The following is a 24,086-nucleotide window of genomic DNA, read 5'->3' as shown; positions in this document are numbered from 1 at the left end:
TCGGTCCACATCTGTCTTATGGGCCTAGTGGCCAGGCCCTTGCAGGGTCTGCTGAGGATGCAGGGAATATACTGGAAGCCTGTGATGCCCACCCAGCAGGTGGTCCTTTCGGTCGTTCTCATCCAACATGCAGCCCTCCCGGAAACTTGCTCAGCAAAGTGAAGTTACCTTGGTGCCTTGGTTTAAGCACCCCTCTCCCCCAAGAAGCAGAGGCGGCCCTCCCCAGGACCACCATTAGGGGAGGATGTTCTGCCTGCATAGAGAGGCCTATTCCTGCCTGGGATGAAATGCTTGGCCCTGAGTTTCTCCAAATTTGGTCCTGCTCAGACTCTTGACCTTGTTTCCTGCCCCCGCCCCTGCCGCTGCCCCTCCGTGCTGGCCGCCAGAAGGGCCGCCACTGATGGGGGCCCTCCCCAGAGCCCCCAGAAGCCGCCCAAAGAGGAAATCCTCTTCCTCCTCTTACAGGCTGGAAACTACAGAATGTTTCTTTTGGAATTTTTTGGCTTGCACATTGCAGAATGTTCTAGCCTCATCAGCCACAGGCCCTCCTCCTCTGCTGGCCGGCAATTCTTCTGCCAAAGACGTGCTAGGACCTCACCTCCCCTTTCCCCACCCTCTTCTCTTAGGTTTATTGCAAGCCAAACAAAAATGCCAAGGAGCCCTGAACAACCAACCGGAAATTACCCAAACTCGCCTACGGTTGATCATTCCCAAAACTAGAGATGCCGGGGCAGTGGGAACACGACAGCTGTGGCCCCCGATCTGACACGAGGCGGGGCGGGAGGACAGGGAGAAATCCGAAAGCCTCGGTCGGATCCCACCATGGCCTTTGAAAAGAAAAATCCAGCTCTTTATTCATTTTGCTCTCAACCCTCCCCTCTTGGCAGCAAAATAATTAAATATTCATGCATTTTCTCCTTCCCTTAAGAAAGTGATAAGTTAGATTTCTGCACATACATAGAGAAAGTGCCCCAAGGCGAGGAGGGGCTGGAGCCAAATTTCAGCTGAAGACAAAGCCTCCACTTCAATTTACAAATGAAAACACCCTTCACCTTTGCTGCTGTGAATTTCCTAGATACACGCGGTCAAGACAATCTGAGAATTATGAGGCTCCAGGACCAATTAGGGCTGTTTGTGTTGACGTAAAGTCTGGGGGAATTTTTTTTTTCTTCCTCTTGCAAGTATTTATGATACCGACAGATGCAACAGGAAAAAAAATCCTGAACAGGAATTAGCCTTGTGGGGCCCCGTGGATAAGGATTTCATGTGAACAGCAGCCCTTGGTTTTGTTTAAGCCACAGGTCTGCCTGTGCCCAGGCTCGGCCCCTGCCCTGCCGGCTGAAGACAGGGAGAAAACAGCCACTGCGCGCACCAGCACACACCCCGGAGGGCCGCGGAGAGGAGGTGGTTCAAGCCGCACCGCAGACCCAAGGGCAAGGTGTTCACCCCATTCTGCAGGTGAGGACACTAAGGTCTCAAGCTGACAGTTGAACGCTGGTTCTCCCAGCAGCAGAGATCATGCTGTTTGGAATTCCAGTCCATTCATGTCCTACTGTGTGCAGAGCGCACGGGGCAAGGAGGGTGCAGGTGAGGCTCCTGCTGCACCAGTGGCTGGGGGAAGCAAAGGCTGGCAACCTTGGGACTCTGTCCTCAAACGAGCCTCTTCTGGGCACAAAGATATTTGGCGGGGAGCACCAGAAGGGGTGAAGGCCCCCCCACCATAGGACTCCGTGTCTGAGCCGGCATCCCAGGGAATGCAGCCTTCTCTACCCCACCCCCACTGCCTCTCACAAAACTGCCTGGAGAGGGGCTGGGCGCTGGCGCACTTGAATGCACCCAAGCCTCACTCACATAGGCATTTATTCAGCACCTACTGTGTGCAAGGGTACTGTGTGTGGTATAAGTGTGGCCTCCTCCACACTGGGCCTCGCTCGAGCCCTGGACAAGCAATTGAGCCCTCTGGACCTCAGTGTCCCATCTGGAAAATGGGCACAATGAGAGAAGCCCTCGCAGGGTGTCACTGAGACAGGGGAGCACGAACCCTGTGGGTTTCTGCAACCAGAGGCCTGGGTGCAAATCCTACCTCTCCCATTTGCTGTGTGGTCCCAGGCCTACAACCTACCCTCTGTATCTCAGTGTCCTCATCTGGAAAATGGGAAGGTAATAGTGACTACCTCATGGGGCTGCTGTGAGGGTTAAAAGTGCTTATAAATTGTTAGATAGTACATACATGTTTTGTGTAGTTTTCCGTATGTGTCTTATGCTTCGTAATATAAAGATTGTGTGTGATGGGGAAAGAGGCGTTGCAGACAAAATACCTTAGCGCAGTCTGGGCACATAGTGAATGGTCAGGATATGTGAATGCTAATCATCTTCTTTTAATCTTTATACTGTGGGTCAGTGGGAGCCATGGAGAGTCTCAGAGTGAAGGGTGGGGGATCACACTTAGCAAAGTTCTGTTTTAGGCATCTTAGAAGTAAAGATACAGGAACCAAGACCACTAGCCCATGAGTGCCTTTGTGTGTGTGTGAGGAAAAGCTTCCCTGCTGGGCGACAGAGCCAGGGCACGGGACTTACTGGACACAGCCAGGTCCTGCTGCAGAGTGAGCAACCTGCCCAACAGTACCGGGCAGCCCTGGTGGAGAAAAAAGACCGGAACAGTTGCTGGTGAGGGCCTTCACGAATGTCTCTGCCTCTCCAGCTCAGCCCCTGCCCCCTCCACAGCATGGGCAGCCGGAGCCGAGAAGCCCACACAGCAGATGGAAAGGCTCCCCAGCTGGCATGTGTGTGGGTGGGTGGAAGGGGGGCGGCGCAGCCATTTCCTGTGCCCCAGTCCCAGCTCGCTTGCTCCCTGACCACATTTTTCCACCTCGCTTTTCCCCTTATAATGCGCTCGCATGTCTTAAGATCTAGATTGTTTTTGTGAATGGAATGTAACTTGAGAGCTGGGGAGGAAAGCCCCGGTGAGGCTGAGCAGACGGAGAAGGTCCCCTCTCTGTGTGAAAGGCAAGCCGGGCAGCCACGAGCTCCCTGGCGGCCCAGGGCAGCCAGTGAGATGGACGGGGCCAGGTGCGGAAGGTCACGGCGCCGGCAAGGCCCAAAGAGGAGAGGCCAGCACTCCCCCGCCACGTAGGGGCCCCTCCAGCATGTTTTCTGGGTTTTGTGCTGATCACACCCCAGCGCAGGACCACCCATGGAGAACCCGACCTCTGCCAGGATGGGGCACCTGGGGGCTATGGCCTCCTCTATGAGGGGTCTGGTGAATTCCAGAGGCCCATCCTGCAGTCTCGGCCCAGACCCTGGCACTAAGTAGCACTCATTCATTCATTCATTCATTCACTCATTTGTTCAAAAAAATATTAAAAATATTATCCCTGCCAGGCATTGTCCCAGGCACCAGGTACTGCTACAAACAGGACAGCTGGGCCCCTGCCCCGATGGACTAATGGACCAGCACAGGATTCTGGACCAGAGACATTAAACAACTTGCACAAGAACAGAACCGGCAAGGTTGAACCCAGGTCCTGCTGACCTCTGGTGCACATGTCTAACCACTGCACTTCCGCCAGCCAAGGCCAGCTCTGGACAGACCTCAGGCTCCCTGCACTCACTGGGTGGTGGAGAACTCCTGGCTCCTCCCAGGAGTCAGGTAGGCCCTGCTTTGCAGGAAGGCCAGGCTCCTGCCATAGTTGCATCCCTCCCGGTACAACTGTGAAAAGAGCATGAATTCGGGGGAATCACGAATCTTCCCAAGGCTCCTGCCTTCATAAACTGAGGATAACAACTCTCACCCAAGGGTGAGTGTGAAAATTAAACAAAGTTCATTATAGCAAATAAGCTCAGTATGGTTTCTGGTGTATAGTAAATGTTCAATAAATGCTGCTTGCACAGTGAACAACCTGCCCAACAGTATCTGGCAGTCCCCTCTCTGTTCCTTTTCATTAAAAGGCTATACATTTAAACTGAGAAGGTCCACCAAGGGCTGGCTTTGAAGCACAGAGGATTTGAATGGTGTTTAGATCTCCAAAGGAAAGACAGACATCCTTGCTGCTTCTAATGTACCTGTCTTTTCTGAGCACAGTAAGTGCTCAGAATGTGCCAGTACCTTCCCTGGACAGCCCAGGCCACAGAAATAACCCAGAGCAAAAGAGATCTTGAAGAAGGGGCCACAGCTATGTGGCCTTTGAAAACCCAGAAAATTTAAAAGGAATGAATATTCTATATACTTTCCAGGACTTACAGGTGGAGAGATCCATGAAAGATTGAAATCTCCCATTTCCCAGCCCTTCTCTATGCTTCTTTTTAAATGGAGACAGAATTCATATACAATACAATTCACAATTTTAAAATGTACAATTCAGCAGTTTAAAAAAAAATATTCGCAAGGGTATGTAACCATCACCACTGTGTAATTCCAGAGCATTTTCACCACCCCCAAAAGAAACCCTATTTCCTTTAGTGTCACCCCACTACTTCCTACCCCCCACCTCGGCAAACACCAATCTACTTGCCGTCTCCATGAACCTTCCTACTTTTGACATTTCATCTGAGTGGAATCATACAATACGTGGGTCTTTTGCAACTGGCTTCTCTCACAAGTACAGTGTTTCAAGGTTCATCCACGTCCTAGCCTGGGCTTCATTCCTTTTTAGGGCTGAATAATCTCCCAGTGCACGGAGGGACACATTTTGTTTATTCATTCATCCGTTGATGGACACTTGGGTTGTTTCCACTTTTTGGCTGTTGTGAATAGTGCTGCTGTGAACATTTGTGTACTCGTTTTTGTGTGGGCGTTTTCATTTGTCTTGGGGAGAGACCTAGAGTGGAATGACTGGGTCACATGCTCACTCTATGTTTAACCTTTTGAGGAACTGCCAGGCCATCTCCCCAGGCAGCTGCACCAGTTTCCATTCCCTGGGTTCTGATTTCTCTGCATCCTCACCAACACTTGTGACTGTCCATCTTTTTGCTAGTAGCCATCCCAGTGGGGGCTCTTAACTCTTAATTCCCTCTTCTGCCAGATCATCTGAACACAGTCTTCACTGCCCACGGGGCTGCCATGCCCCTGTTTAACTGGGGGCTCCCTCTAGACTGAGACTCTAGGAAGTCGGGGCACACACCTGACTTGTCCATCGTGGTCCCCCGGCCCACAACCCAGAGCAGTCGCTCAGTAAGAATTGTGTTGAATGAATGGATGACTTTATGACCACCCTCAGCGCCCACATGTGAACACAAATCCTGACTGCACAACTGCTTTAAAGACTTTTTATCACTCAGAAGTCCAAGGAACCAAACCCAAACTGGCATCCAGTGGAAATTTCCATGTTCTCATCACGTTCTGATTAACGTGTCACTGCAGGCCCCGCCGGGCTGGATGGCACACTCAAAGTGACCGCCCTGGGAGGGACCTGGTCTCGGTTCCCCCACCCCCACCACTGCAGTTCTGCTCCCAGACGGGCCCGGCCCCCGCACCTTGGCCTCTGCAGTGTCCACCTCCGCCAAACGCAGCGGATGTGCGATGCCGCCCTGTGAGGGAGGAAGCACAGGAGCTCCACGCTTATTGTTTAGAGGAAAAAGTTCTGTGCGGCCCCGGGGAAGAGGCTGAGTTGTCCTTGTGGAATCAGGGAGCCTGAGGGGCGGTCACCCTTCGGTGCCTCTGATGGAGGCGGCTTGGATGGTGGCCCTGGCTTCAGTGGAGCCTGAAGTCAGCAGAGCTGATCTTGGACGCCCTCCCACTTTCCTCGCTCTCACTCCCCCTCCTCCCCGCGGTGCTGAGCCCAGCCAGGCCCCTGCTCCAGGACCGGGAATCAAAGCGGCTGCCATTTCCGGACTAGTCACCATGCACCAGACCCTGTCAAAGCCCTGTCTTACTGTTCCCACTTCACAGATGAGAAAACTGAGGCCGGGGCAGGTAAGACCTTTGCCACAGCCTCTGGGCTGGGGCGCAGAGGAGCTGAGATTCAAACCAAGCAGTTTGGCTGAGGTTGTCCCCCAAAGGTAAGCTAGGAGTCCTAGGCCAACGGGAACTCAAAACAGAAAAGCAAAATAAGGATGCTGAGCGTTTAGAATGTGTCAGCATGAGAGGACAGCTGGCACCCACCCCCGAGGTCATCTGTGTGTGTGTGTGTGTGTTACAGTGTTTTTCCTGGAATAAAATGCTGTGACAGGGACTCTCTTCATTTTGGAGGCTTTTTAAAAATGTTTCTGGCTTGGCCAAATAAAAAGGCATTTTATCTGCATCAATTTCCCCAAATAACTATGTTTAAATTTTCCTAATGGGTGAAATCAGGACTCTGAGCGGAGGGAAGGCAGAGACTTTGGGGCCCAGCTCCGATCTCCTCGGGCACAGACCCCACCCCGTTCTGTGCCTTCGTTTCCTTGTTTAGAGGGCTGGGAGACAGGTGCACGTGTCACATGTCCCAGGGAACCTTACCCCCAGCAGCCCTGAGCGTCCTGACCCCTCTCCCTCACTGACGCCAGTGGCTCACCTTCTCCCAGGTGATGCTGCCCCTCCCCCTCGAGCATGGGGCCTTTGGACACGGGGACAGGCTGGACAGGGAGAAAGTCAAACTGCAGGTCAGAGAGGTGCAAACGGTCACCACACCCTGATGTAGGCCTTGGCTGTTCCCACCCTCTGCGAGTGTGAGAGGTGCACCAGATGGTGGTTCCCAGCTCTTCAGTATCACAGGCTAGTCGTTTTCCTCTTTCCCCGTTTTGGGAGCCAACAAAGGGTTGCCAACTCTTCGTTTTGCCAAGTGAGGACATTTTAAAAAATGCCACTCACAACCACTGACGTTTTGCACAAGAGACACTTGAGCACCAAAATAAAGAAAATCCACAGTCCGGCACTGTTTTCTTAATGGGATCAACCCCTTTTTGTGAGTTCATTTTTGCCTCTCCTGTGGCCCTTCCTGTTTGTTGGCTTTGGACTGTGAAATGCTAAGCCATGTGGTCAGCCTTGGGGGGCCACTGGGCTGGGCCCTGCCGTGGTCACATCCTACCCATGGCTGGTGGCTGTTGGGGAGATGTGGCTGATAAAAGCCTTGGACCACTTGGCACTGGTTTCCCACTGGCTGGGGGAGGCCCTGGCGACTCCCTCCTACTGAGGAAATGGGCCTCAAACTGATGGGTCAAAAGTCCCCAGAGGGAACCTTCACACATCTCAAGGGTGCCCTGAGCTCCCAGGAAGGCTGGCTGCATGTTAGAAATTCCACTTCGCCTGCTGGCTGATGGCTCCGTGATCTCAAAGATTCCCCACTGAATATCCACTCCGCAAATGCCGGACTATTGCTCCCTGGTGTGGTCCCCGTGCCTAGGAGACCGCTGCGCACAGAGTAGCCACTTCGTAAATGTTTGCTCGGTAACTGACCAGGTCCGAGTACAAGTGCTGTCATGGAATATATACGACCACAAGAATAAGGCTGCCGACTGGCAAACGTTCGCGGTATCTGAACTGAGACTGTGGGTACACAATGTATAATGTCCTATATTCCCCACTGTTCTGTGTACTTGAAATCTTTCTTAACAAAAAGCCGAAAAAAATAACAAAGATTAGACCAATACAGAGTTGGTAAGAAACCAGGCATGGCTGTGATATGTAGAAATCACGAAATGGTATGGTAAGGACCATACCACCAAACGGATGGTAAGGACATGCACCCCGGTGTAACTAAGGGGCATCTCTGGATGTGGGTTATTGGCTTTTCCATCCACACTTTCTACCCATGTTTTTGGACTTTCTGTAATTAGGGGGGGAAGCTTTGTAAAATATATGAATAAGATGCATCTTAGGGTTTTACTTTCCCACCATCCTTCCCTGTGTCTCTTCTCCTGGGGAGCTGCTAATTGCTCCTAAATTGCCTTCTCCTTGCCTGGGAGGGAACAAGGCTTTCCTGTTCAGGAAACATTTGTGCTGCCAGGAGTCCAGCAGATGAGAAAGAATAGAGGAGAGAGGCCCCTTCACGTGGAGCTGGGGCTGGACTCCAGGAGCCACGGTTCCCCAGGCAGCCTGAGCTACAGGCTGAGGACTTTCTACTTATCAGAAAGCTACACAGGGTCAGAGCGCAGGGTGTTCCGGGATGTGGAATTGATCCCCAGGGCAGCAGAGATGGGAGGACACTTGGTCCCACCCTCTCATTATACAGATAAGAATCTGAGATTCAGAGAGGGGAAGTGACCTGCCCAAGGTCACACAGCATCCTGCAGCCAAGGCGGGACTTGACCCCGTGACTCATGAGTCCTCCTCCCCAGAACCCCTCTTACCATCCTCCAGGGCCCTCTCTCAGTAGTGCTCCTGGGTTTTTCTCTGTTTGGTAGACTCAGATAGTAACTACTCCAACCCCTTCCTGACTTCCTACATCACCCGGTTTCGAAATCACCCCTGGGTTTTCCAAGAGAAACATATTTTAGTTTTGATTCTTTCTTTCCTTCTGCTCATTTGAAGAAATCTGAGAGCCCTTTTCTAATTGTTTGGTCAAGACTGCAGACAGGCAATGAGGCATGCCACAAACATGATCTTGAGCCAGAGGAACCCGAGGCCACCGCCGGCCTGGAGAAAGATGGGACATCAGGTCTGTCCTTGGTGCTTGCTCAGCACATGAGCCCCGAGTTCTAGGAAACACAGGGTTGGGTGTTTGCCAAGTTCCCCAGATCCCCGATGTTAGGGCCCTGCCAGGAAAGTCTGAGGGAGTCCACATCGAGTCTCCCGAGGCTGAGGTTTAGTGGCTGTGAATCCCTGGGGAGTTGGTGGAGGTGTACCCTGCCAGATGTGGGCTCTGCAGCCTAAACTACATTTCCTAGCCTCCCTTGCAGCTAAGTGTGGCCATGTGACTAAGTTCTGGCCAGTGGGATGTGAGCACAAAGTGATGTGTACAACTTAAGTAAAGAAGGGGGCATGCCCTTCTTTGCCCCACCTCTTTTTGCTGACTGGATGGTAGATGTGATGACTGGAGTTCCAGCTGCCACTTTGGAACACAGGGGCAACTCTAGACATAGGAAAAACAAGATAGGAGAGACCTGGGCCCTGGCATCATGAAGCCTCCTACAGTGAGAAAGAAATTTCCATCTTCTTAAAGCCATGGTTATTTGAGGTTTCCTTTGATTTGTGGCCAAACTATTCCTAAGAAATGCACCATCCTTTGGTTGGAGCGTGGCTTGCAGTTGTTTGCAGAGGGGCTGTAGGGCGCCTGCTGTATGAGAGAGGCTGGAGGGCTCGGACGTGAGACTGACAGTCGCTGTGTGTCTGCATGAAACACTCAGCCAGCACCTGGCTCAGAATAAGAGCCCAGTGAATGTCAGTGACTATGCTGTCATCATAGGTGATCACACCATCCACCTTGGTCCATGGGATGCCAGGGCTGTCTGGGACCAGAGGGCACAGCTCAGGTGGAGGAGGCATTTGAACATGACCCAAAGATAGGAATCAGAAGAGGACGACTGGTAAGCATTGACACCATCAGACACTGTGACGAAGACATTATTTGGATAGTTTTACAGACATTATTTCTCATAACACCCTCGGAACCCAGTAGGGTAGATGCACGCCACCCTTGTTACCCGGGGAGGGTGCTGAGCCTCGGGGAGGGTGGTGCCCCACCCCCAACCCCGCCGCCAAGATCACCCAACAGAGCTGGATTTGGACTCTGCACTCTGGCTCTGGGGTCCTCTCTGGGGGTCTGTGGGCTCAGGCAGTGGGAAGAGTAGGAGCAGAGGCCACCCAGGAAGGCACCAGGGGTCCCGTCTGGAGCTTAGGGCCCAGGCCCAGGAGTGAGGAGTGTGAGAAAGGCCAATAGGGGGGCAGAGGGCTCCACAATCAGTGGGCCCATAAGTCCTCTGGTCCACTCAGAAAAAGCACACAATCATTATCTCGTATTTTGGAGGTCAGAAGTCAGCCAGAGCAGAATCTGGGGTGTGAGGGGCTCTTTGCCAATTCAAGGCCTGGCACGATTGAAGAACCTTCCCCATCGCCCCCTCCAGCCTTACCTCTCCGGCTGCCCTGATGCCCCCTGATGCGGGCCCATCTAGGACAGAGTCCACCCCACCGCTTCCACCACTCGAGACTCACCTGCCTGACCCTAGCCCCACTGGGGCCTGAGCACATCCCCCAAGCCGGGCTCTGAATCACAAGAAACCCTGGGGCCCGACAGGCCTGCAAAGCCACTGCCAACTGTGGGGTCTGCAGAAACCCCAGCTCAGTGCCCCTTTTGGAGTTCACCTGCCCGCCCGCTGGCTTCGCGAAGCCTGTGGAATGCCAGCTTGCTGTGATGCAGCTGCTAAAAAAAAGCGAATTCAATTCTGAGCTACATGAAAAATGCTGGTGCATTGGATCTGGGAGCAGACCCCCAGGTGAGGATGGGGTCCCTCCAGGCACTGGTAGCCACCCTCATCCTGCCCAGGACTACGGAGGCCAGACACCAAGGGTCCCTCCCCAGCCCCATCTCGTTTCCTTCCTGAGGGGACCCTATGAGGGTGGATGACTACTGTCCCCACCTCACAGATGAAAAAAATCAACACTCAGAGGAGTCCTGGCCTGCCCTGGGGTCTAGCCAGGAGGGAAGAGCCTGGACTGGGCCCCTGGCAAAAGCTTCACACGGCAGGGACCTGTCTGCCTATGTAGAGACACGTCCCCACCAGCAGCCCAGGCCTGGGGGTGGGAGAGACACTCGGTGAGCACCTGATGGGAAAACGTGACAGTGGAGAGAGTACTGGATGCCAGCACTGCATCCCTGTCCCTTCCTGGGTGTGTGGTCACTTGAGGTCTTGCAGGAGAATGAACTTTCTCCTGCAAGGAGAAAAGGTCAGGATGTCTGCAATTGTGTCTCTCGTGGTTCAGCAAAATTAACTTGTAGGAAAGAGAGAGAGTCATGGGCTCTAAATGAGGGGTGCACATGGTTTGTGCAGTTTTTCTCAAGGACACAGACCTGCTTGCCCCTGTGGCCAAGGGCAGTGAAGGGGCCTGGGGTGGGTGAGGGGGAGGGAGGGCCAGTTCTGTCCTCACTCAGCCCCTGCACCCTATCCCTCTCCCCGACCTTCCCCTCTCCCCACTTCCTCAGCTTTTCCCTCTCTGGCCACAAGATGTCTCCACGTGGCCCTACAAAAGGTGGTTTCCATTCCTTAGTTCTTAAAGTTTCAAGATGTGAATTACCCGTTGCCCTTCCTCTCCAACCCGCTGCTCTTTCTCCCCTCATGGATAAAGGCAGTTTTCTCTGGGATGTGCTTCCTGAGGTCACAGCCCCCTCGGCCCTCCACTCGGGGATTCCCCATTAGGTGGTCTCTGCTGCCCTCTCGTGGCCATTTTCTGTAATGCCAAGCCCACCCTCCCAGAGTGGCAGAAACCTGAAATGGCTTTGCAGCCCCTCAGTGTCCTAGAAGAGCTGGGGGCTCCAGAGAAACAGAATCAATTAATCGGATACATGAAGAGAGGTATTTTAAGGAATTGGCTCATGCAATGTGGGGGCTGGCAAGTCCCAAACCCACAGGGCGGGCTGGAAACTCTGGCAGGAGCTCATGCTGTTGGCTTGAGGCGGAATTTCTTCATCTCCAGGAACCCTCCTCTGTTTTGCTCTTAGGATCTTCCAGTGATTGAGTGAAGCCTCCACCGACCCCATTACTGAGGGGCAGCCTCTTTACTTAAAACCAACTGACTGCAGATGCTACCACATCTCCCAAATGCACACACGTGGGTTCGCGTTGGATGAAATGGTTGGATACCCTGGCCCAGCTGAGTTAACGTGGAAAACTGACCATTGCAGTTGGCTCACTGGAAAGGTTAGGTTTGAAAGTGAAATGTCTCAGATTCTGTTGTCCTCCTGATTCCCAACTCCCACTTTTTTTTTTAATTGAAGTAGAGTTGATTTAAATGTGTCAGTTCCTGGCCTACAGCATAGTGATTTAGTTATACACACACACACACACACAGTTTTTCATTATAGGTTATTTAAATTTGTATCAGATTTGTATCAGAGGCTACAGTTACCAACATTCTGCTGTTCTACCTCCTCCTCCTCCCGCCCCATCTCTCATCCTTGCTGTGCTTGTGAGTTTCATATTCTTTTCTTCAGGTAAAGTGGAGGCACACTGAACTGCACAAATCTTACAATTAGCAAAGTGGATTGTACTTAATCTTCAGTTAGTACAGTTTTATACGTGCTGTTATATTTCCTCCTTTTTGTGTTCTCTTTGGTTTTTTTTTCTAATAATGAGCAGTTTTTATCATAAGGGGACAAAACCAATAAGGTGATGATAAAAATGTTTAAGATGTTCCTGTGGGTGAGTGCCATCCCCTCCATCAGTCACAAGGCCTCGGGACCCCCCCAGATTCACTCTGTGCTTCTTCACAAACCTGCCCCGCATAGCCAGCTCTCCGAGGAGCCTGGAGAGGCCAGGCCACCTTCTTGTGGGAGAAGGAGACTCAGCGATAGATCCACCAGCACATCTGGGCCCGGGGCTGAGTCCCGGGAGAGCAGCCCGAAATCCAGTCCTTGCACCTCCTGGCGAACCCCAACACTGCCAAGTTCACAAGCACCTCCACCTCCATGCAGAAAGTGGGAGCCTCTGGGACCCCACCTGGGGTAGCCTCCTAACCCGCTTGGGGGCTGGCCCTGAGAGAGGCTGCCCAGGCAACCAGCCAAGGCTCCTCCCAGGGTGACTGTGGGTGGCCACGTTGCCTGGCAACCAGGTGGCAGCGTCTCTGGAGCCAGGACCACAGAGCTGCGCCCAGCCCTGTGCGGCTTCTCCCAGGCTTTTGGGAAGGACCCCTGGGGCTCTGTCCTTATTCCCTAAGACCAGGACAGCTGCCAGCTCTGGTCACAATGAACATTGTTCTCTTCAGGTGAGTGGCCCTACGCTGATCCCGGCTGGGAGGGAGGGGGCGGCCAGGTATTTAGGGCCGGATGCACCAAGACAGGTGGGGCAGCCTGGACTGCTGGGGGGGGGGTGGTAAGGGTGCTCTCTCACTTACACCAAGCCCACCTCAAGGTCTAGGGAGGACAGGGCCCGGGACCATGGAGGCTTCCAGAATCTGGCCTCTGACTGCTTCTTCAGCATTATTGCCCACAGCTCAGGGGTATCCAACTTTCCTTGCTCACCTCTACCTGGGAAACCCCTCTTCATGCCTCAAAGCCACATCAGGCACCACCCTTCTATGGAATCGTCCCTGACTCCACTGCCTGCAGCCTGGTTCCACCTCTCATCTCATCGGCTTTTTACCTGGCTGTTTCCGTGCCTGGTTCTTCTGGGAGGCTGCAATGCCAAGGGCACCTCTGAGCCACCCAATGTGCTTGTTTAGAAATGCAGCCCCCTGGGCCTCACTCATAGGGAGTATGGCTCGCAAGTCTGGGGGCGGGTGTACTGGGAATCTGCAGGTCTAACTTGTGCCCCAGGGTGGTTCTGATTGAGGGGCCCCAGGACCCCACCTGGAGGGACAGAGACTGCGGCTGGCTATGTGGCCTGGATAAATACGCTTTACCTCTCTGGCCTCCGTTTACTGTGCTTGCAGGGTAACGCCTGCCGCGTGCATTGCAAACCATGAAGGGCAGTTAGGGTTTGTCAGGGGGAGGACAAGGGCCCTCCTGCCAGCTTCCAGCTTTAGAGGTACGGTTAGAGGGCAGGGGATGCACCCTGGTCAAATGGAGACCAGCAGGGGCAGTGACCACCTGGAAGGAGGTGCAGCGGGTGGGAGGGAAGTGAGGGCCTGAGGCTGCGCTCCCTTTGCTGTCTCGGGAAGATGAAATCCAACAGGCCCTACGCTCACTCTGTCTTATTTCATGGAACACCTCCGATGGGCAGGCACTGGGTTGGCAGCACATAAAGATGTGTCAGCCAGCTCCAGCCCACCTTACCCCAAGAAACGCAGAGGGGAGAGAAACCAAGCTCGGCAGGAAGTGATAAGCTTCGAGCCAGGGGGACAAGCTAAAGGTTCAGGGCTGGGGGAGGGAAGAGGGACGAACAGGTGGAGCACAGGGTCTTTGGGGCCATGAGACTTCTCTCTATGACACTGTGACGATGGAGACAGGGCCTCAAGCACTTGTCAAACCCATGGAACGTACAACACGGAGATGGAACCCTCATGTCAAGGAGGGGCTTTAGTTAGTAAGAACGTATCACTATTGGCTTCTCTTTTGTAACAAAGGCACTGCCCCTGAGGGCAGCTCTTAATAACAGGGGAACCACAGGTGCTGGGGAGAGGATATCTGGGGACTCTCTGTCTTTTCCACTCAGTTTTTCTGTAAACCTAAAACTGGTTCCCCCGCCCCCTCCCAAATTTTTAATTAAAAAAAATAGCTTTACGGTTTAGAGAAAGGAGAGAATTTCAACAGCTGGGGGTAAAGACAGAATCGGGGGGTTTCAGACTGAAGACACAGCGGGCCGCCAGGATGGCTGCAATCTGGACCAACTCCGTGGGGACGATAAAGCCCCTCTAAAGGGTCCCAGGGTGGAAGAGGTTGGATGAGGAGTCAAACCCACGTTTGCATTCCTGTCTGGCCACTGACCAGCCCTGTGACCCTGCCAGTCTCCCGCATCTGACCCAAGAACTGAGCGTTAACCCGGGGAAGAGACACCTGGCCTGGGGCTTGCCACTCAGGAGGGGGGCGATAGGTGGGTGACCCCTGCGTCATTGTCCTGATCTGGCTGGGCGTCACTGCCCAGAATGGGCCCTCAGGCCCCCGACTCCCCAGGGACTGCCAGGTGAGGGTGATGGAGGACACGGTGACCAACACCGAGAAGTACTTCGGCCAGTTCTGCTTGCTGCTGGCTGCCTACACCCGCAAGACGGCCCGTCTGCGAGACAAGGCTGACAAGCTGGTCAAACAGCTCATCGACTTTGCCAACACTGAGAACCTGGAGATGCGGACCACCCTGAGGAACTTCGCAGAGGACCTGGCCAAAGTACAGGATTACCGGCAGGCTGAGGTGAGCGGGTTGCCCCAGAGGAGATGGACCCCATCGCCTGACTGGGTCTGAGGGATGGAGCCGACTGGTGGGGACCACAGTCAGTGGACGTGTCTCCTGCAAAGGTGTCCCTGAGGGAGGACACTCACACCACTCCCTTCCCAGGGCCACACCTCGGTTTATAGGACTGAGAGCCTGAAGGCTTGGCAGGGGGAAAGGGGGCTGCAGGGAGTTAGGGAAACAATGAAAAATAAAAACCTCCAGCCAGCCCAGAAAAATCCTCTCTGTGATGGCAGAAAAGAATGAAACACCTTTTCTACTGAATAAGCATTAAACCACAAGGTAGTGCAAGTCACAGGGATCAGACAAGTGACGGCAAAGGCAGAAACCATGCTCCGCTGACAGCCACGCAGGAGGAAGCGATTGCGGGCACGTTCTGGAGCCGGGAGGTAACTGTCCTCCGGGACGGGGCCTCCCCGAGGACTGGGAAGGGGACAGCACCCTCTGTCACACAGGGCTTCCTAATTCCACCTGGCGACTGGGTGGCCACCAGTGCTGGCTGTCTTTATCCAAAGAAAATGAACGCTCCTTGTCTCCCTCAACAAGCAGGCAGGCAGGTGAGGAGCCCGGCGCCAGGCAGACCCCCAGGAGATGCTCTTATCCTTGATGTTTGCAGAGATGACTGATCTTTCCTGGTGTAAAAACCAGCCAGAGGCTTTTCCGTCTTTGTCAAAAGGTTGACATCCATCTCAAAGGGACAGAGGAAGGATTTACAATTTTAAGTTTTCTAAAGGAAACGCTGCCAGCAAAGGGAGGGGCAAGTCCCCCTCCCTTTCTGTACCTGGGAAAGCTATTATTCTCATGAGTTTTAGATCTGCACTTACAAGCACCATAAGGGCTGATGAAGGAGGAGGCTGGGACTGCGTGGGGGCTTTGGCCCCCCGACCCATCTGGCAGGCCAGACCGTCCTCCAGCATCAGCCTTACCTGGGAACTTGTTAGGAATGCAGGTTCCTTGGACCTGCTGAGTCAGAACCTCTGGGGTGGGGCCTGGCGATGGGGGATTGAAGGAACACTTGGGGCACCCCTACACCTGCTCTAGTGTGACCCCCACAGGGTAAGTGTGTGATCCACACCAGCTGTCATTGTGACCGTTGTTACTATCACTGACATGCTTATTCGAGTGTCTAGCCTTAGGCTGGGCATTTGGGCACTGGTGCAGGGGCCTGAGGCATTGCCTTGGCCGACCCTGCCGTATCCCTGGGGCCGCCCAGAGCAGTCACCTCTGAATTCTGTGTTAGTCCACGTTCCAGGCGGGTGTGTCACCCTCCCCTGGAAGGCCTTAAGGCAGTTTCGAGAACTGAAGTGGTGCTGGGTCCCCTTGAGCTGCCATGAACGCTGGGCACAGTCATACCCATTTTACAGGCAAGGAAACAGGGCTCAGTGATATGAAATGTGTCGCCCCAGCCCTTGAGAGGCAGCACCCTGAGCCCAGGTTGGTGCTGTCAACCCTAAGGTAGGGGAAGGGTAACCGGTCCTGGCCTTGTCCCCCATGGGCCCATGGTGCAGCTCCGGGTATGCAGATGGCACACTATAAATGCAGGTCAGAGGCCGCGAAGTCTCCCAGCACCTCCATGGCTCTGCCCATTCTGACTCTCTGTGTGTCCACGGTCCCCCAGGTGGAGAGGCTGGAGTTCAAGGTCGTCAACCCCCTGAAACTCTATGGGACACAGATAAAGCAGACCCAGGTGAGTGAGGGCCCAGCATTGTGGGTGGGCCGCATCAGAGGCTGGCCAGGCTGGGACCCCAGGAAACAGCCCAACTCCTGCCTTAGGCTGAGATCAAGAAATTCAAACGTGTCCGGAACCATGAGATCAAACAACTGGAAAAACTGGAGAAGCTGAGACAGAAGTCCCCTTCGGACAGACAGATGATCGTATCCTTCCGTGAGGCCGGGCACCGTGTGCTCCCGGGGAGGAGGAGGGCTGCAGGGGCGACCCCAGGGGCTGCGGGTTAACCTGGCTCCTTAACAGCATCTTTCTCAGTCCCAGGTGAGCAGGACACGTCTGTCTGGTGAAGGTAATGAATGGCCTCGCAAAATGGTGAGGTGAGCTTCACCCAGGCAGGTGTGTGCGGGGCCCTGAGTTCGAGTCGGGAGTCTGAGGTGCCGGGAAAGCGGTTGGTTGGGGTCTGAGAGAACTGGGTTCCCTCCCCACAGCAACACCACGCAGCAAGTCAGGGAGTCACTCCCCTCCGCGGGTCTGTAACGTGCTCACTGCTCACACGAGGCGGGCCATCTAGGTGAGGGAACCAAGAGAGGTGACTCACCCGAGGTCACGCAGGGAGCTGACTGACAAACCTGGAACTCAGCCCTGAGGGCGCCTGGCTCTGAAATCCAGCTCCTTCATCTGCCGGCCCACCGTGGAGTCGGTCATACAGATGTCAATCAAAGGAACCAATAAATTAGTTACCTAAAACCTTTCTACCTGCAGGAATTCATGATCAGTGAATGTGGAGTACCTGTTATAATAATATCTTGGTGGTGCCCACTCTAATTCTTGCAACGATCCTGCAGAAGCAGGCCTCATCACTGTCCCTTGTTTGCAGGAATTGGGGCTCAGAGAGGTTAAGTGACTTGCCCGAGGTCACACAGCTGACAAGTGAGTCTGTCCAAGCGGCACCTGCCCCTTTTGCCATGGTCAATGACTAAATTGGCAAGAGATGTCCATGACACAGGACAGCTGGCCCCAAAGTAGGGTGAAGGGACAGAAAATGACCGAGAATGGAGCCCCCATGGCACCCTCTATCTCCGGGGCCAGGCGGAGACCTGTGTGCAGAGAGCCTCGGTGGATGCCGGCCGCACCACCCACCAGCTGGAGGAGACGGTCGATGCCTTCCAGAAGCAGAAGCTAAAGGACCTACAGGTAGAGGTGGGAGGTCCTCAGGCGGAAGTCTGCTGGGCTGCCTCTTGCGTGAGGACTGGTGAGTGTGCCCATGTATGTGTGCACATGGTGGGTGTGTGTGTGTGCGTGTGTGTGTGAGCCCAGGCTCCTAGGACAGTTAATCCTGGCTTCATCCTGGCCACGGGGGTTAAGAGGCCGACTGCTTGGGCAGCTGTCCAGCACAGCTGGCCTGCCTGGAAGCCAGCATTGGCAGCCCAGACATCTCAACACCCAGCACGGCTCCCCACCATCCAGGAGACCTGGGCAGGGTCTGTCTCCCCTAGCCCCCTTCCTGTCTGCACAGGACTAGCCCTGACTGCCTATTCCCCTCTGTGAAGCCCCAGTCACCCAGACCCCAACCCGATGCCCCCAGAATCCTAGGCCCAGAGCCCCTCTCTTACAAGAGGCCTCAGGGAGTCAGGGTCTTTAAGGGCAAGGTGGTCACAGAGGCCCCTGTACCCCCTCTTGACTCCCTCTTTAGTCCATTTTCCAAATTGCAGCCCCAGGGATCTCACAAAAGACAGCTCTGATTTGTCACTCCTAGGTTTAACACCATCCCGTGGTTTCTCTCATTCCAAGGATAAAGGCTGAAATTCCCCCCAAGTCTCCAGAAGCCCCAGCCCAGCCCTCCAGCCTCATCTGGACACACCCCTCCAAGCTCAAGCGCACCAAGCCGTTTCATACCTCAGGGCCTTTGCACAGGCTGTGCCTTCTACCAGGAGGGCTCTGCCCTTACTCTGCATCAAATTAGTACCTCCTTGTCCTTCAGGGAGACTTGCCTGGACCCCCAGACCTGGTCCACCCCACTGTTAGCACACATTGCCCTGCTCCCTCGGGGGACAGTTATCCTAGAAGGTGGATTCATTGTATCTTTAATTCACTCATGAATCTAACAGATGTTTAAATACAAACCGACTATGTGCCAGGAGCTATGTCTGAGGCTGGAGACACCATAGCCAACAAAGCAAGGCCCTGTCCTCACAGAGCTGACACCCTTGGGGGAGACAGATCACGCAGACCCCATGAGAGCCAGGACAGAGATCACTGTTCCCTGCCTGGCTTCCACGCTGCATGTCAGCGTCACAGGGCAGACCCCTGCCTGTCTTGTCCCCCGCTGAGTCCTGGGTACCAGGCCCCAGGCCTGGCACTCAGCAGACATGCAGTAAATATTTGAGAAATGAACAAAAGAATGAACGAACGAATGAAGTGAAACAGTGGTAATTAGTGCCCGAGCGGCTATGTCCAGGCAGAACCTAAAACCACCAGCAGACCAGTGTCCAACACCTGATGTTCATGAGGACTAAAAGCAGGACTCCTGGGGGGTCAGCGAGAGCACCCAACATCCTCTACGGTCAGGGGCCAACAGAACGTGCAGTTTAAAACCAGTATCTTTCAACACCCAGGGGTTAAACTGATAAGAGACACTTATCCAAACCTCCGAATTTTTAAAAGAAATAAAAACCAGAACTTGAAATAATGATTATCACTATATTGGATTTAGATCGCAATTCTAAGAAAATGATCATATTTACAAAACAACTCTCTGACTCCTATAAAAGAATGTAAGCAATACTCTCATGCAGGGGTTCCCCTACCTGAGCAGGCATCAGAAGTCCCCTCGAAGGCTCCTTACAATGGAGATGACCAGCCTGCCATGGAGTCCCATCCCGTGGGCCCGGGTGGGCCGGAGAACCTGCATTTCTGACAAGCTCCCGGGTGAGGCTGGTGTTGAAGTAACTGAATCTCGGAGGGCCTTGTGAACTGGGACCGCTCTGGTCTCTGCTGTGCAGATGAATAAACTGAGGCTTGAAGGGATAAGTCATTGACTCGGGCCACACGCCAGTAAAGGGCAGGATGAGGCCTCGTTTCACAGGTGTTACTGCCAGCACCGCCTCCCAGGGCAGGCGGGGAGGAGTGGGGAGGCAGGGATTTCCGTCACAGCCTTGGATTCCCTCTCCCAGGTCAGCTTACAGACCTCCTCGGCCCGCCTTACCCAGGCGCTTCCCATGTGACGTGAAGAGGGCGTTTCCAAACTGCAGGATCCTCCCCTAGCACCAAGCCTGTGTCCTGCTAAGGCTCCCCACACAGTAGGAGCTTGTGCTGTGTTCAGCACACACAAGTCTGCACTGGAGCGGGACACACAACAGGAGCCTGTGCTGGACCTGACACACAGTAGGATCTCCTCTCAGGTCTGGCACACAGTAGGAGCTTGTGCTAGACCTTGCACACAGTAGAAGCCCCCCACTGGAGGCAGGCATGCAGTAGGATCTCTGTAAGAGTTTACTAAGCCATGCTGAACCATCTGATCAAGAGAAGCCTACCTCTCTATCACTAATGTTTTGACAAGCTGGCTGATCAGGTCATGGGGCCTCTGGGCCGAGCAATGTCTACCAGCAGTAACCCCTCCCTCTCTGGTAAGACCCACTTCCAGCTTGTGGGTGACAGAAGCTGAAGGTTTGTAGGCATCAGCCTGCAAACACTTGTCTGCAGAGTGAGACAAGCAAAGGCTGAGTGGATGAGCCCAGAATGACAGAGCTGAGAGCAGGATGCCCTTCAGAAAGTCCTTGCCAAGAAACAAGTCCTCACACATTTCTGGAACAATCCCTGTGCAAGGCAGCATTTGAACTATGGAGATGCATTATGTGTTCAAACAAAAATAAACTAATTTGAAATAATACATTGAAATTCCCTGCCAAGGACCTGCCCCACAAGGACAACTGAGCCCCCACCTCCTGGTTTGTCCACGCCTGAGGTGACCCCAGGGCTGTCCTGACAGTGTTGCTGATCCGGGCTTGTCTCCCCATAGAAAATTTTGTCGGATTTCGTGACCATTGAGATGGTCTTCCATGCCAAAGCGGTTGAGGTATATTCCAGCGCCTTCCAGACTCTGGAGAGGTACGATCCGGAGAGAGATCTGGAGGTGGGTCATGTACACCCCATCTTTTATTTGGGGTGTGGGGTTGACCTTGAAGTTGGTTGTGTCTTGATAGAAGCAATTTTTGCTGGCAACATTTTGCAGTTTCTCTAACTTTGAAGGCTCATTCTCTTGAAGTGCATTAAATAGCTGGCCCTTGGCGCCAGACCAGAGGCAGGTAATGGCCCCCGCACTGTCTCTCGGGGATATCACCATGTTCACTGTCACCTGGGTGTTTAAAAACCAATGAATCAACAACAAGAAGCACATCCAGGGAGATGCTCGCTGCACTCTGCATCGAGACAAGGTGCGTACCCTCCCCCTCTGATCTGAGCGAGATCTAGAGTAAGCTGTCTGAGCTACCTCTGACGCGACGCGCCAAGCCTGGTGGTGTAAGTCAGCCAGCATCACTGTGTTTGTCTTCTTTGGTTCTGGGGTTGGAGGGTTCAGCGGCGCCATCCTCATTTGGGTCCTTCAGCCAGTCCATAGCTGGGGCTGAGTCTTTTCCAAGGCTCCCCACTCGTGTCTCGTTGATGAAGGCTGTCATCTGTGTAGCCAGTAGGCGATGTGATTCAGAGTTCAAAATGAAAACGTGGGCCCTCTGTTCAACAATTACTAAGAATTCCAAGACGGCAGAGTCCTTCCGAGCTGGGGGCCCTGGGCAGTGGTATGAGATGTACCCCGATGAGGCCCGCCCCGTCTGGGTCCATAGTGGGGTTTGCACCCAGAATAACTGACCACAGCCTCTCCCACCGTGGCAGCTGCTCCAAGAGCGAGCATCAGAGACAGAGCCAGGCGGAAATACTGTGTCACCTTTTGTGACCTAACCTCAGAAGTATCTGAGCTTCACAAAGACCGTATTCAAGGGGAGAATTACAGTCCAGCTCCTGATGGGAGAAAGTGTCAAAGAATTTGTGGATGAGCTTTAAAAACACCATAAGACATCAAATGGAGATTGGATAAGCTGCGGTGCAGTCACTCATCTCTACCCTATTTTGGGGGGCGGGAGGGTGATTTCTAATCTTCCTATGTGACGATGGACGTGTTACCTAGCCTCTCTGGGCCTCGGCTTTCCCATCTGTAAAATGGGGTGATAACGCCCACTTACAGGGCTGCTGTAGCTCAAACGGACTGAGGAACCGGAGGCTCCCGGTGCGGGTGGGGGGCCCGGCAGTCACCTCTGCACCCGCCATCCTGTCGGGCCCTCTCTCCTTCCCGCTCACACCCCTTTCTGTTTCCTGAGCGGATTCAACCCTCCCGGCAGGATTTTAGAGCCAAGATGCATGGAGTTCACAGGCCTCACGGGCCTCGCGACGCTCGGCCGCTCACGGACACTGGCCCGGCCGCCGCTGCTCCGTGGTCTCTCGCCCAGGTGAGCCCTGGAGGTGGGGCGTCAGGCCTGCGACAAAGTGAAGGGTCCAGAGGCCACCAAAGAGCCGGAATCCGAGCCTAGCTGCTGAGAGGACCGGCCTGAGGCGGACTGACCCGGCCAGAACCGGACTCAGGAAGCCACGCCCCCGTGCCTGCGGCCGCCGCGGCTCCCGAGCGCCCCCTAGAGGCGTCTGGGGGCGTGTGCACTCCTGCCTCCCAGGGCCCCGCCCGCGGGTTCAGAGCTCAGAATGTCTCAGCTTTTCGGAAAGAAATGCGGTGCATGAACTACCTGCTACCTGATGAGCCCCAGCAAGGCCTGTGGTCAGGCACGTTTATATTCCTGCAGGGAAACCCTTGAGTGCTCAACCAGGTGGGATAAATCAGGGCACTAAGCAGCATCATGCCAGTCAGGGTAGATTTAGTCACCCAGCGAATAGGGGGCAAGGGGTGTCTCATGCTTTCTGGATAATTCTCTCCAAAGGCAGTGAAGGAAGTATGGTCCCTAGTCAGACGGCCTGAGTCCAAACCCACTGCTCCCAAGCTGGGTGGCTCTGGGAAAGTTCCTTAACTTCTCTGTGCCTTAGATGCCTCACCTGCAAAGTGAGGCGAATGATAGTAACCCCTCAAAGCATCGTGTTATTAGGTGAACAGACCTTCCCGAAGCACTTAGAAATCCATACTTGTCACCATCATTATGATTAGTGCTGTGATATTGTTGTTGTTGTTTAGAGTGCTCAGAGCACCATGCGGAGCCACAGAAAAGCAGCAGCGAGCGAGGACAGCTCTGCCGTGGAGGACCCCGTGGAGGACCTCAGGGGGCAGGGGCAGGGCCTCCACCACTAGAACGAGAACTCCCGAGATGGGGAACGGGGCTGATGCTGGTTGCTCGGGGGCTCTGCTGTGCCTTCTGAGCCTCGGTTTCCTCATCCGTACGACAGGGAGAGTATCACTCTCAGGACGCTCTGGGGATCAAGGTGCCAGCCGGGTGCCTGGTGCATAGCTGGTGCTCAATAAATGTGGGTGCATCTCACCCTGACTCGTGCTGGGTCTCGTTTCCTGTCTTATGACCGGGGCTCCGGGTGTTTAAGCCTGTGTTAACGTTGAGAGCTCGGTGGATCATTCTCCAGGGCCACCTTAGCAAATCACCACACATTGGGCGCTTCAAACAACAGAAATCTATTCCCCTACAGTCTGGAGGCCCCAAGCCCGAGATCAGGGCTCTGGCAGGGCTGGGTCCTTCTGGGTCTGTGAGGAGGACCTCTGGGTGGTTCCCAGACATCCTCGGTGCTCCCTGGTTTGTACACACATCACCCTGATCTGTCTTCATCCTTACATGGCGTCTCCCCATGTCTGTGTCCAAATGTCCCCTTTTTATAAGGACACCAGTCATATTGGATTAGGGTCCACCCCATTCATCCTAACTGAATATATCTGCAAAGACTATTTCCAAATAAGGCTACATCTGAGGTCCTGGGAATTAGGACTTTAACATGTGAGTTTTGGGGGTACTCAGTTTACCCACAACACAGGGACATGAGGTGCAGGGATGACCATGGGGCCACTGACCTCTTATCATCAGAAAAAGAGAAAGCCAGCATTTCACAAAAGCTGCCTATCAACCAAGTTAGGAAGGACTGATAAAGGTGTCCTGTTTGTGTCCGGCAGGAGCGATAATCTAGTTCTACTTAAAGCCCACTCCCAGCCCCCAAAAGCAAGAAGCTAGGCAGCGGGGCCCAGAGGAGGGGCAGGATCAGGGTCTCAGCTGAAAGAGGTGAGAGCCTCCTGGAGGCCTGGCCCTGGTGGCAGCTCAGGGGACTCTGCTGATCGGGGGCACTCCCTTTCCAGATTTCCCACAAGACACACACACATCTGCACAAGACCCGGCCGCTCAGCCTAAGTGGGGAAGCATCTATGTGACCCCAGAAAAAGATGTTTTCTTCTGAAAAGCCACTGCTGTCACTAAGACTGCAA

General features: G+C 54.0%; 1 protein-coding gene across 1 annotated transcript; it reads left to right on the top strand.

The window, feature by feature from the left end:
* The first annotated feature begins 12,762 nt into the window (after positions 1 to 12,762).
* On the top strand, positions 12,763 to 23,052 carry CIBAR2 (CBY1 interacting BAR domain containing 2). Its single transcript, XM_072945920.1, has 9 exons — positions 12,763 to 12,829; positions 14,676 to 14,910; positions 16,568 to 16,636; positions 16,723 to 16,824; positions 16,934 to 16,939; positions 17,708 to 17,812; positions 20,637 to 20,750; positions 22,009 to 22,116; positions 22,845 to 23,052. The coding sequence occupies exons 1-9, from the start codon at positions 12,810 to 12,812 to the stop codon at positions 22,956 to 22,958; spliced, it is 873 nt and encodes a 290-aa protein (XP_072802021.1). The 5' UTR covers positions 12,763 to 12,809; the 3' UTR covers positions 22,959 to 23,052.
* Positions 23,053 to 24,086: the final 1,034 nt, after the last annotated feature.

The sequence above is a fragment of the Vicugna pacos genome, chromosome 21 (genome assembly GCF_048564905.1).
Source record: "Vicugna pacos chromosome 21, VicPac4, whole genome shotgun sequence".
Lineage (NCBI taxonomy): Eukaryota > Metazoa > Chordata > Mammalia > Artiodactyla > Camelidae > Vicugna > Vicugna pacos.
The sequence above is the reverse complement of the archived record's forward strand: the minus strand, read 5'-3'. Positions and strand labels throughout refer to the sequence as shown.